General features: G+C 49.5%; 1 protein-coding gene across 1 annotated transcript; it reads left to right on the top strand.

Annotated features, from left to right (window-relative positions):
- The first annotated feature begins 2,657 nt into the window (after nucleotides 1-2,657).
- LOC131186300 (zinc finger protein with KRAB and SCAN domains 1-like) lies at nucleotides 2,658-5,840 on the top strand. Its single transcript, XM_058159743.1, has 2 exons — nucleotides 2,658-3,330; nucleotides 3,571-5,840. Exons 1-2 carry the CDS (start codon nucleotides 3,322-3,324, stop codon nucleotides 4,372-4,374), a joined length of 813 nt encoding a protein of 270 aa, XP_058015726.1. The 5' UTR covers nucleotides 2,658-3,321; the 3' UTR covers nucleotides 4,375-5,840.
- The last annotated feature ends 8,017 nt before the right edge of the window (nucleotides 5,841-13,857 follow it).

The following is a 13,857-nucleotide window of genomic DNA, read 5'->3' as shown; positions in this document are numbered from 1 at the left end:
TGTCGAGTGGAGGGGCTCCTTAAAGAAGGTGGGGGTCCAAATACAGCCCTGCGAGACTTTTCTGAAGAGGAGGGTTAGCACGTTTCATACGATTGCTGAATGAGAAAAACTCTACTGCATTTTCCAAGTTCCTCATAAGGATCTCTCAAAATGAAATCAAGCTGTCCATTTAAAATCAACACTTGTCAACATTTTGTCTGTGCCATTTTGTTTTTATTTAGAAGGTTAGTCATAAATCAAACTCTACACCCAATGCATTATGGAAGAACACATTGTGGATGTCGTTTAGTTTGTTCAGTACTAGTTTGACAGTAAATTGAGATTATTTGAATTTACTTATATAAAAAGGTGCCCTTTTTGTTGCAACAGGTGGATTTGATCGTTCACCTTGTCCTTCTCTGAAACTTGTGAAATAATATTTGAGGGGCTCAAACTCGGCCCAGTATTTATCGTGGTGGCTGACTGGACCAGAACCGAGGGGTTCTGTGTGTGGCCACAACCTATATTTTTATGACAGGGCAGTTTCTGGTTCTTATTCTCCTTCAGGAAGGGTTTCAGCTGGAACCAGGATTGCCCCAGAGAGAGGGGCAACTGATAGGCCAGCTCTTCTCAACACTGCCACACTTGGGAAATTTGAATCTGGGTCTTAGGTCCCATGGAGAGAGTAGGGTTGTGTGAATCGAATCAACATTTTCTGGGCTGTCCAAGATACCTCAAGTGCTAGAGCATCTTGTCCAGACTACCTGGGCAGGTTATTGTGAGGCTCTAATTTGGGAAGAACTAGTGCCCCACCTTGACAGGGAGGCTAGGAGTGGCACTCCAAAGAAGAGCTGCCACTGAGCATCTCTGGGCTATAGGATTGCAGCGGATGGTGTGAAAAGCTATTCCTTTCTGTCTGTGGTGGAGTTGCTGCTCTGATCTACTTCCATCTCAAGAACCCCCAAAAGCTTTGGCAGCCCCCCCAGTAAAGATGGCAGTTGGGTCCTTCAAAGGGGGCCTCTGACCTCGCTGGGGGTTCTTTGGCAGGTACACGGGCCCTTGGACCATGGGGGCTGGAAAACACAGGCTGGCTGGGTGGCTGGTGCAGGAGGGAACAGCTTCATTGTCCCCATCTGCGGCTTCCTGGCCAAGTATACCTTTGTTTGCCTAGTAACTTGCATAAGCTATATTATATATATTATGTCCCTGTTGCTATATTATACAGCTAGGCACAAAAAAAGTTTTTAGTGCCAGAGGGAATGCTATTCTTCAATTGCCTTCTATCAACTGACAGGTCAGAGCTATTGCTTGAATAGAATAGAAATTTTTTTTATTGGCCAAGTGTGATTGGACACACAAGGAATTTGTCTTGGTGCATATGCTCTCAGTGTACATAAAAGAAAAGATACGTTCATCAAGGTACCAGGTCAGTCGGTAATAAAGATCCCAAATTATCCAAGAGTTCATTAATGAGATGTCAGCTGACCAGGCATGAATCTCTGAGGCCTGTCAGAGATGTGTCCACCCAGGTTTAGGATTTTGCACCAGCTGAGCCTCTGGGCATGGGAAGCAAGTGCCAGTGGTCGTCCAAGAATCTCCTGGCATTCAGGGGCTTCGCTCCCCAGGTTTCTGGTTGGGAGACCCTTCTTTCTGAAGCTGGGATGGCTTGGATGCTACTGTACCAGGCGCCCCACTGCATGGCCACCTCCCTGCCCGAGCTGGGTTGGCAGTGGAGCTCTCCAGGCTGATGGTCCTGAGGGGCTTCCGTTTGCCATCCCTGGCTCCAGAAGCAATCATAGACAGTCATGGGCCCATCCTAGATCGTCTCAGCCCCGACTCAGAACAGTGGTTGTCACACACTGGTTTGATCTTACCAGATCAATGGCAATGTGATCTGGCTTGGAATCCATTGTCATCCCCCGTCAAGGTCAGATCATGACTACCCCTCCCCCCCTCTGCAGGCAGACTGGATCCATTTGAATGTTCCTCCTCTGGTGACCGCTGGACCCAATGGGTTACAGAGTGGGAGAAAACCCAGGGAGGGGGAGGGAAAGGGCTTGCCGCATGGTCCTGTCAAAAATAAATAAAGACTCTACCAGCTGCATGTTCCCTCTTGTCTGGAATAGGATAAGATCTCCTGAATGTCTATGGAGATTCAGCCATCCAGGTGAGGGTTGTCCCAAAGGTGCTTTTTAGAGAGTGAACTGAACTTTGTTTTTTTTTGAAGATCTTTCCGCTTCTCCTCCAAGAAGCCTCTTCGGTACTGAAGAATTGAAGAAGCTTCTTGGATGAGAAGGGAAACATCTTCAAGGAAAGGCAAATGAAGTCCAGTTGCCTCTTGAAAAAGGACTTTTGGGAGAGGATCTCCTGCTCGAGCATGGGTTAGACTAGAAGATTTCCAAGATCCCTTCCAGCTCGGTTGTTCTTATTCTGTTAGCAGACAAGGGAGGTAACAGTAACAGAGTTGGAAGGGACCTTGGAGGTCATCTAGTCGAACCCCCTGATCACCCAGGAGACCTATACTAGGGATTTGGAACTTCCTACATATATCTAAAAACACCTTGAGGACCTCACTGGGTTCCAGCATCAGATCACCTCAGGTATTTACTGCAAAAACAAAAACATGCAAATGATGTCAAATCTTAAGTTGCTCTTTTGGCCAGATGGGGGGTGGGGGGGGGCAGAACTGGAGGGGCTGCCAGGGCCCCAACCTCCCGAGGGGCCACGGAGGGAAAGCTTCGCCTTCCGGGAGGCTTCGGCCTCAGGGGGTCAGCAGAGGCCGAGGGGGGCCACATATTCAGGGGGGGTCCTGGAGGGGATTCCCCCCCTGCAGATGGGCAAAGGGGGCTTTGGGGGGGTCAGGAGCTGCAGGGAGGAGCCTGGCCGGAGCCCCCCAGGAGGAAGCGGAGCCCCTTCAGCCCCGCCTGCCTGGGGGCCCCCCAACCCCCCCCGCCTTGCCGAGGGAAGGACCCTGGATGGGGGAGGGGAGGGAGGGGGAGGGTCGCAGCCCCACAAAGGCCTCGGACCTCCGCCTGCCTGAATCCGGGGCGGGGAGGCGGGAGAACAGCGGACCCCCAAATTCAAGGGGAGCCCCCCGCCTCAGCTCCGCCCGGGACCAGAACAACCCTCGGAACCGCGCAGGCGCCCTCTGGCTCGTTGGGGGAAGGCGGACGCCGATTGGTCGCTCTGGGGAGGGCGGCGATTGGCAGGAGGACTCCTTGGGGCGGTTCCTCCACAGGAAGAGGCGGAACGTCTGGAAGAAAAAAGGCCGCGAAGCCTCCACTTCCGGAAACGAAACGGGCATCGAGGGAAGCGGCCTGAATCGGCGAAAGAAAAACCCGGATGTTGCAGGTTTGGCGCAGGGAATGCTGGGAGTCGCAGTCCAGCAGGGCCTCTCCCGGATAAGGCAGGCCTGGGAGCCCGAGGCCTAGTCTGGCGTGCCGGGGGTGGAGTGGGACGGAGCGCTGGGAAGGAGGAGGCCGTGTCCGCCTCGAGCATGTCCGGAAGGCCCGTGAGGCGGAGGCTTCGGCCTGGGCCTCCCCTGCGGGGAAGGGGACGCAGCCGTGACCCGCCTCTCTCTCTCCCCTGCAGAAGGACGGAGGAGCCCGGCGGGGGAAGGAAGGAAGCGCCGCCCGAGAGGAGGAGGAGGAGAGCGGGCCCCGCGGAGCAGCCCTGCCCGGTCCCGGCGCGGCTTCCCCGGGAGACGGCGGGGAAAGGCCGGGGGGCTCCGGGGCTGCCGGAGGGATGAGCCCAGGGGAAGCCCGGGAAAGGGGGCTGTCTGGAGGGCGATGCGGGGAGGAGGAAACGGGCGGAGACCCCGAGACGGTCCTGGAGGGCGGAGGCTCCTTCGGAAGACCTGGGAGGCCGCAAAGAATCCAGGCGGGTGGAAAGGAACATCAGTGCCCAGAATGTGGAAAGTCCTTCAAAAGAAATGTAGATCTTCAGAGTCATCGAAGGATCCACACACGAGAGAAACTGTATAAATGCCTGGAGTGTGGAAAGAGCTTCAATTGGAGCAGCGGCCTTTATAGACATCAAAAGATCCACACAGGAGAAAAACCTCATAAATGCCTGGAATGTGGAAAGCGCTTCAGTCAGAGCAGCAACCTTTATGCGCATCAAAGGATCCACTTTGGAGAGAAACTGAATAAATGCCTGGAGGACGGACAGGCCTTCAGAAGACACGGGAATCCCCAAAGGATTCAGGAGGGAGGAAAGAAATATCAGTGCCGAGAATGTGGAAAAAACCTTCAAAAGAAATGTAGATCTTCAAAGGCATCTAAGGATTCACTCAGGAGAAAAACCTTATACATGCTTGGAGTGTGGAAAGAACTTCAGTTGGAGCAGCCACCTTTTTATACATCAAAGGATCCACATGGGAGAAAAACCTCATAAATGCCTTGAATGTGGAAAGAGCTTCAGTCAGAGCAGCAACCTTTATGCGCATCAAAGGATCCACTTGGGAGAGAAACTGAATAAATGCCTGGAGGATGGATGGGCCTTCGGAAGACGCAGGAATTCCCAAAGGATTCAGGAAAGAGGAAAGAAATATCAGTGCCCAGAATGTGAAAAATCCTTCAAAAGAAATTACTATCTTAAAAGCCATCTAAGGATCCACTCAGGAGAAAAACCTTATAAATGCTTTGAGTGTGGAAAGAGCTTCAGTTGGAACAGCAGCCTTTATAAACATGAAAGGATCCACTCAGGAGAGAAACCCTATAAATGCCTGGAATGTGGAAAGAGCTTCAGTTGGAACAGCAGCCTTTATAAACATGAAAGGATCCACTCAGGAGAAAAAACATATAAATGCCTGGAGTGTGGAAAGAGCTTCAGTTGGAACAGCAGCCTTTATAAACATGAAAGGATCCACTCAGGAGAAAAACCATATAAATGCCTGGAGTGTGGAAAGAGCTTCAGTTGGAACAGCAGCCTTTATAAACATGAAAGGATCCACTCAGGAGAGAAACCCTATAAATGCCTAGAATGTGGAAAGGCTTTCAAGAGGAAAGGAACTCTATAGACATCAAAGGATTCATACAGGAGAAAAAAAAACATGAATGTCTGGAGTGTGGGGAGAGTTTCCCTTCAAACCAGCATCTTTATTCACATGAAGTAATCCACACAAGGAAAACCATATGAATGCCTTGATTGTGGAAAGAGCTTTACTGATGGTGGACACCACCAACATCAAAGGATTCACATGGGGCGGTGGGGAGGAAATGCTACATATGCCTGAGTGTGCAAAGCAATAGAATAATGATAGCAGAATAACAGCGGTGGAAGGGACCTTGGAGGCGTTCGAGTCCAACCTCCTGCTCAAGCAGGAGACCCTCTACAATTTGAAACAACTGGCTATTCCCAAAAACATCTAGTGATGAAGCACCCACAACTTCTGAAGGCAAGCTGTTCCATATTGGAACAGTGCTATTGTGTCACCCCTTGTCCTCCTTATCTCTAGACTAGCCATATCCCGTTTCCCCCAACCGTTCTTCATATGCTTGAGTCTGCAGCCCCTTAATCATTCTAGTTGCTCTTCTTTGCACTTTTTCCAAAGTCTCAACAACTTTTTGTAATGGGACCAAAATTGAATGCAGTATTCAGGCGTGGCCTTACTAAGAGTTTCAATCGTACATGCTAGGCATTTCAACAGGCTGAAATTGTACCTTTTCACAACAGATTTATGTGATTCCTTTTCCCATGCAAACGTTCTTTTAACACGATGCCCTTTTCCATGGTTATGCTTAATATCATAGCTTGTTTTACAGTCCATGTCTCTGATGTAACTGAGCAAGATTTCTTCCATCCAATTAATTGTTTTGTACTGCTACTGTATGGAGTGTAAAATGAAACCTGAGCCTGTCCTTTGCTCCTTTTTTCATGAAGGGAAACCTTTGTTAGATTACTCTAAAGGTGCTCTTAAATAACCTGCTAACTCTGTGCCAAACTCTGGGGCGTCAGACCTGCCCCAACGTGGTCCCTTAGGAAAGAAAGGCCCTGGAATCCACACTAATTTAGCCTTTATTGTGGTTGTGAAAGTAGTCCTCCCTGCCATTGTTTGATATAATCCATATGGATTTTTCAAATATCAATACCATGTAAGACCATCCCCAGAGATCTGAAACTCTTTGTCAGTTGGCTTCCCTGAATGGTCTCCTTGTCTTCCAGCAGAAACCGCTACAAGAGACTCTAAGGCCAACAAAGCTTTGTGAGATACTAGCCAAATTCTCAGCATACAGGAGAAGTACATCTGGCCTAGGGATTGAGGCAGGGGTAAGGAGGAGATGGTCAGCTGACCTGTCGAGTGGAGGGGCTCCTTAAAGAAGGTGGGGGTCCAAATACAGCCCTGCGAGACTTTTCTGAAGAGGAGGGTTAGCACGTTTCATATGATTGCTGAATGAGAAAAACTGTTTGTACTGCATTTTTTAAGTTCCTCATAATGATCTCTCTCAAAATGGAATCGAACTGTACATTTAAAATCAACACTTTTGTCAACATTTTATTTAGAAGGTTAGTCATAAATCAAACTCTACACCCAATACATTATGGAAGAACACATTGTGGATGCCATTTAGTTTGTTCAGTGTCAATTAGTTTGACAGTAAATTGAGATTATTTGGTAAAAAGGTAATAATAATAATAATAATAATAATAATAATAATATTTTAATTTTTATACCGCCCTTCTCCCGAAGGACTCAGGGCGGTGAACAGCGAAATAAAACAATACAATATATTACAATAAAAACTATTTAAAAACTTATTCAATATGGCCTAAATTTAAATATAAAATACATAATATAAAATAAACCCCATTTAAAATCGAATTAAAAACCCCTATTAAACCAGTCCTGCTCGGAAGAATAGATACATCTTTAGCTCGCGGCGAAAAGTCCGGAGGTCAGGAAGTTGTTGAAGTCCTGGGGGAAGCTCGTTCCAGAGGGTAGGTGCCCCCACCGAGAAGGCTCTCCCCCTGGGGGTCGCCAGCCGACACTGTTTGGCTGACGGCACCCTGAGGAGACCCTCTCTATGGGAGCGTACCGGTCGGTGGGAAGCATGTGGTAACAGAAGATATCCCGGTCCTATGCCATGGAGCGCTTTAAAGGTGGTAACCAGCACCTTGAAGCGCACCCGGAAGACCACAGGTAGCCAGTGCAGCCTGCGCAGGATTGGTGTTATATGGGAGCCACGAGTGGCTCCCTCTATCACTCGCGCAGCTGCGTGTGGGGAAGGTTGTAGAGAGTGTGGTTGCATGGCAGCTTCCCCGGCACCTGGAGGAAGCTGTCTATCTAGACCCGTTCCAGTCCGGCTTCCGACCCGGTTATAGCACAGAGACGGCTTTGGTCGCGTTGGTGGATGCGACCAGGGGTTGCTCCTCTGCCCTGGTCCTATTAGATCTCTCAGCGGCTTTTGATACCATCGACCATGGTATCCTGCTGCGCCGGTTGGAGGGATTGGGAGGCACCGTTTACCGGTGGTTCTCCTATCTCTCTGACCGGTCGCAGTCGGTGTTGACAGAGGGGCAGAGGTCGTCCGCGAGGCGCCTCACTTGTGGGGTGCCTTAGGGGTCGATTCTCTCGCCTACCCTGTTCAACATCTATATGAAGCCGCTGGGTGAGGTCATCAGTGGTTTCGGGGTGAGTTATCATCTGTACGCTGATGATACTCAGCTGTACTTTTCCACCCCGGACCACCCCAACGAAGCGGTCAAAATGCTGTCCCGGTGCCTGGAAGCCGTACGGGTCTGGATGGGGAGAAACAGACTCAAGCTCAATCCCTCCAAGACGGAGTGGCTGTGGATGCCTGCATCCCAGTACAGTCAGTTGCAGCCGCAGCTAACTGTTGGGGGCGAGTTAGTGGCCCCAAAGGAAGTGGTTCACAACTTGGGTGTCCTCCTGGATGGACGGCTGTCCTTTGATGAACATCTGGCGGCTGTCTCCAGGAGGGCTTTTTACCAAGTTCGCTTGGTCCGCCTTCCTTGACCGGGATGCCTTATGCACAGTCACTCACGCTCTGGTCACGTCTCGGTTGGATTATTGCAATGCTCTCTACATGGGGCTGCCCTTGAGGTGCACCCGGAGGCTACAGTTAGTCCAGAATGCGGCTGCGCGAGTAATAATGGGAGCTGCGAGCCTACTGCGTAGTCTGCACTGGCTTCCTGTGGTCTTTCGGGTGCGCTTCAAGATTCTGGTTACCACCTTTAAAGCGCTCCATGGCTTAGGACCCGGGTACTTACGAGACCGCCTGCTGTTACCCTATGCCTCCCACCGACCCTTACGCTCTCACAGAGAAGGTCTCCTCAGGGTGCCGTCCGCCAAACAGTGTCGGCTGGCGGCCCCCAGGAGTAGGGCCTTCTCTGTTGGAGCATCGACGCTCTGGAATGAACTTCCCCCTGGCCTACGTCAAGTGCCTGATCTTTGGACCTTCCGTCGTGAGCTAAAAACATATTTATTTATTCAAGCGGGACTGGCATAATGGTTTTAATAGTTTTAATTGGAAACTGGGGTTTTATTGAGTTTTTTAAAATCTTTTATAATTTTAAATTTAAACTTTTAATTATCAGCCTTTTGTAATTTGTTAGGTTTTAATTGTTGGTTTTAATTGTATATATATTATGTTTTATTTTTGGCTGTACACCGCCCTGAGTCCTTCGGGAGAAGGGCGGTATAAAAATTTAATAAATAATAATAATAATAATAATAATTCTGGACCAACTGAAGCCTCCGGGTGCTCCCCAAGGGGAGCCCCATGTAGAGAGCATTGCAGTAGTCCAGGCAAGAAGTGACGAGGGCATGAGTGACCGTGCATAAGGCATCCCGGTCTAGAAAGGGGCGCAACTGGCGGACCAGGCAAACCTGGTAAAAAGCTCTCCTGGAGACGGTCGCCAAATGATCTTCAAAAGACAACCGTCCATCCAGGAGAACACCCAGATTGCGCACCCTCTCCATTGGGGCCAGTGATTCGCCCCCAACAGTCAGCCGCGGTTGCAGCTGGCTGTACCGGGATGCCGGCATCCACAGCCACTCAGTCTTGGAGGGGTTGAGCTTGAGCCTGTTTCTCCCTATCCAGACCCGCATGGCCTCCTAACACCGAGACAACACTTCAACAGCTTCATTGGGGTGGTCGGATGGAAATGTACAGCTGGGTGTCATCCACATACAGTTGATAACTCACCCCAAAACCACTGATGACCTCACCCAGCGGCTTCATATAGATGTTGAGCAGGAGAGGCGAGAGAACCGACCCCTGTGGCACCCCACAAAGGAGGCGCCTCAAGGTCGATCTCTGCCCCCCTGCCAACACCGTCTGTGATCGGTCGGAGAGATAGGACGAGAACCACCGAAACACGGTGCCTCCCACTCCTAAACTCCCCAACCGTCGCAGCAGGATACCATGGTCGATGGTATCAAAAGCCGCTGAGAGATCTAGGCGAACCAGGGGAGAGGAATAACCCCTATCCCGGGCCCTCCAGAGGTCATCCACCAACACGACCAAAGCTGTCTCCGTGCTGTACCCGGGTCGGAAACCGGACTGGAACGGGTCTAGATAGACAGATTCATCCAGGTACTGGAGTAACTGATGTGCTACCACACTCTCAACAACCTTCGCCACAAAGCGAAGGTTGGAGACTGGACGATAGTTACCCAAAACAGCCGGGTCCAGGGAGGGCTTCTTGAGGGGCCTCACCACCGCCTCTTTCAAGGTGGTGGGAACAACACCCTCCCCCAAGGAAGCGTTGACAATTCCCTGGAACCAGCCTCGTGTAACCTCCCGGGTGGCCAGCACCAACCATGAGGGACACGGGTCCAATAAACATGTGGTGGCATTCAGCCGCCCCAGCAACCTGTCCATGTCCTCGGGAGCCACAGGATCAAACTCCTCCCAGATGGTCTCAACAAGACTAGCCTCCGTCACCTCACCCGAAACTACCCAATTTTGGTCCAGACCGTCCCGAAGCTGAGCAATTTTGTGCTGAGAAATCCTCAGCACAACCCTGTAAGGGATCATCGCACCCCTCCTGATGAAGGAGGGAGCGAGTCACCCTAAACAGGGAGGCTGGGCGGTTCTCTGCTGACGCAATGAGGGTAGAAACATAGGCCCGCTTGGCCTCCCTCAATGCCACTAGATAGGTCTGGGTAAAAGACCTAACTAGTGTACGGTCAGCTTCAGAACGGCTGGACCTCCAAGCACTCTAGGCATCTTCTCCGGCGCTTCATCTCCCTCAGCTCCTCGGAGAACCAAGGAGCTGGTTGAGACCTATGCCGGATCAGAGGCCGCAAAGGCATGACACGGTCCAAGGTGCCCGCTGTGGCCTGTTCCCAGGCTGCAACAAGCTCCTCGGCCGAGCCGTGGGCCAGATCGCCAGGGAACGGCCCAAGCTCCATCAGGAACCTCTCCGGGTCCATCAGTCGCCTGGGACGGAACCAACGCATTGGTCCCGTCTCCCTGCGGTGTTGAGCGGCGGTCCGAAAGTCCAGACGAAGGAGAGAGTGATCTGACCATGACAAAGATTCAGTGACTAATTCTTGTACTTCCAGATCACTCAACCACTGTCCAGAGACAAAAATCAGATCCAGTGTGCTTCCCCCAACGTGGGTGGGGCCGTCAACTAGTTGGGTCAGGTCCATGGCCGTCATGGTACCTTTACTTTTTGCTGCAACAGGTGGATTAGATCATTCACCTTGTCCTTCTCTGAAACTTGTGAAATACTATTTGAGGGGCTCAAACTGGGGCCAATATTAATCGTGGTGGCCGACTGGAGCAGGTGGAAAAATTCTTGGTCTCTGTTTTGTGGCCACCATCTATTTTTATGAGAGGGACGCGGGGACATGGGGGCTAAGACGCTGACCATCAGAATGGTCGGCGGTTCAAATCCCTAGTGCCGCCTAACAGGGTGAGCTCCCGTTCCTTGTCCCAGCTTCTGCCAACCTAGTAATTCCAAAGCACATAAAAAAGGCAAGTAGGAAAACAGGGACCACCTTTGGTGGGAAGGTAACAGTGTTCTGTGCACCTTTGGCCTTTAGTCATACTGGCCACATGACCATGAAGACGTGTTGTGTGAATCGAATCAAACTTTACGGGGCTGGACAAGATACCTCAAGTTCTAGAGCATCTGGCCAGACTACTTGGGCAGGTTGTTTTGCGGCTCTAATTTGGGGAGAACCAGTGCCCCACCTCCTTGGCAGGCTAGGAGTTGCACTCCAAGGAAGAGCTGCCACTGAGCATCTCTGGGCTGCTGGACTTCTGAGGGCCAGCAGATGGCGGGAAAACCTTTCCTTTGCTGCCCCCTTCCTGCCTCTGGTGGAGTTGCTGCTCTGATCTACTTCCATCTCAAGAACCAAGAAGGCTTTGACAGCCCCCAGAGTAAAGATGGCAGTTGGGTCCTTCAAAAGGCGCCTCTGACCTCGCTGGTGGTTCCATGGCAGGTGCAAGGGCCCTTGGACCATGGGGGCTGGAAAACACTGGCTGGCTGGTAGGGGGGGAACAGCTTCATTGTCCCCATCTGTGGTTTCCTGGCCAAGTATAGTTTTTTTTGCCTAAAGTCACTTGCATAAACTGCATTATATGTCTAGGCACAAAAGAAGTTTCCAGTACCAGAGGGAAGACTATTCTTCAATTCCCTTCTATCAAGTGACAGGTGAGAGTTGCAACATGGGTGGTGTGTCCCGGCCCCCTGAGTCCACTCCCAGGCCACGGAGAGCAGTTCCTCTGAGACCCTAGGGCTTGGCTGTTGCTCCTGGGGAATCTCCAGTCAGGTAATAATAAAGATCCCAAATTATCCAAGACTTTATGGTTGAGAAGACAGATGGTGTCAGGCTGCCTCTGATTATAACTAGGAAAGAATACACCTTGACTTCATTTGCAATAAAGAAAAGTACTTTTACTAATTACAATCTAGATAGCAGCAGTGCAAAGTTGGATCTGAGACAAAATATGGCTAACATATCATATCCCCCCATTTGTCCCTCCTCCTTCAGGAGGTCAGGCTAGTCTGGTCCAATGCCAGCTCCTTCTCAGCCCCCCGTGGTAATCTTCCTCCGCTGGTCTCTAGCTGTCAATCATCTTAGAAATGCAGTATCTGTTGGAAAAGCCCACGCTCTTAACATTCAGCCTTTAATCACCCCTCCCCCACTGTTATATCAGCCGACACTCTCAATAGGCTCCTTTCCCTTACCCTCTGCAATGATACATCTCATTTCCTTAACTATTTTACATTACAGAAAGAAGCATTTTACATTCTATCTATTGAATATAAATTGTACAAAAATTATGCGAAGATTGGAGTGGAGGCTGACATTCGGCCCTCCTGCAACAAGGACGTCAGTCCTAGAAAGAAAAGAGAAAAGTTAGGGTTTGTTAGGATATTTTTTATAGAATTGTGCTATCTTTTCTGAAGCACGAATATCTTCTTTGTTTACCCATTCAGCTTGGGACAAAGGGAAGTGCTTCCAAGCAATGAGATATTGAATTTTATTTCTATGTTTTCTTGAATCTAATATCTCTTTTATTTCAAAATGTTGTTCGCCCTCTATGAGAATTGGTATAGGAGGGGGTGTACGGTCCGCACGGAAAGTAGACGTGTGCTCTGGTTTCAGCAAGCTTACATGGAAAACGGGGTGAATTTTCCTAAGTGTTTTTGGTAATTCTAGCTGTACAGTCACGGGGTTGATGATCTTCACTATGGGAAAAGGCCCCACATATCTAGGTCCCAGTTTCTTAGATTTCTGAGTAGTTTGTAAATATTTGGTGGAGAGATAAACTTTATCTCCCACTTGGTATTTGTTCTCAGGGGATCTTTTTTTATCCGCTTGTTTTTTATGTGCACGGTGAGCGTCATCGATCGCCTTGCGAGTCATCTTCCATGTGCTTTGTATTTGATCTATCCATTCTGACAAAGAGGAAACAGTGGTTTCTTCCTTTGGAAGTTCAAAGATAGGAACAAAATCTTGGCCTGAAGCTATTTTAAAAGGAGTAAATCCCGTGCTACTATGAATTGTTGTATGAGTTGTTGTAGGCTACCTCAGCAAAACGTAAGAGGTCTGCCCAATTGTCTTGTTGGTAGTTAATGTAATGTAGATATTGTTCTAGTACAGAGTTGACGTTCACAACTTCCATTAGTCTGGGCATGATGGGAGGAGCTTAATCCTTGGGCGGAGCCAAGCAGTCGCAAAAATTCTTTCCAAAATTGAGAAGTGAATTGAACTCCTCGATCTGAGATAATGCGTTCAGGAACTCCGTGGAGTCTATAAATGTGTTGTACAAACAGCTTCACTAGAGTCTTTGAGGAGGGTATTTTTGAACATGGAATAAAATGAACTTGTTTGGAGAAAAGGTCAGTGACCATCCATATCACAGTATTGCCTGAACTTTCAGGTAGTTCCACTATGAAATCCATGGATATTTCTTTCCATGGGGCTCCCGGCCTGGCTACTGTTTGAAGTAGGCCAGGAGGTTTAACTGGAGGCCTTTTAGCTGATGCACAAACAGGGCAACTTGCTATATATGATTGAATGTCCTTTTTAAGACTTGGCCACCAAAATTGTCTTTTAAGAAGATGCAAGGTTTTCACAAATCCAAAATGTCCTGCCATTTTGGCATCATGGCATCGTTGTAGGATGGTTTCTCTGAGTGATAGAGGAACATAGTTTTGCTCAATCCAAGCTAGTCCATCACGGAGCGTGTATTCATGGAATGCGCCAAGAACCAGTCATCGGAGTTTAAAGCTTCTTTAAACAACTTGGTTAGTTCCTCTGGGAGTGATGTTTCGGTTTTGGTGTGGCTTGAGTTATGGCCGGAGCTGCCAACTGCTGCAGGAAGTATTGGTGAACCACCTCGGGCGAGTGCAATTGTATTGGGGCAAACGTGAGAGCATCTGCTAAAA

The sequence above is a fragment of the Ahaetulla prasina genome, chromosome 16, assembly GCF_028640845.1.
Source record: "Ahaetulla prasina isolate Xishuangbanna chromosome 16, ASM2864084v1, whole genome shotgun sequence".
NCBI lineage: Eukaryota > Metazoa > Chordata > Lepidosauria > Squamata > Colubridae > Ahaetulla > Ahaetulla prasina.
Note: the sequence above shows the minus strand (reverse complement) of the source record. Positions and strands in the feature narration are given on the sequence as shown.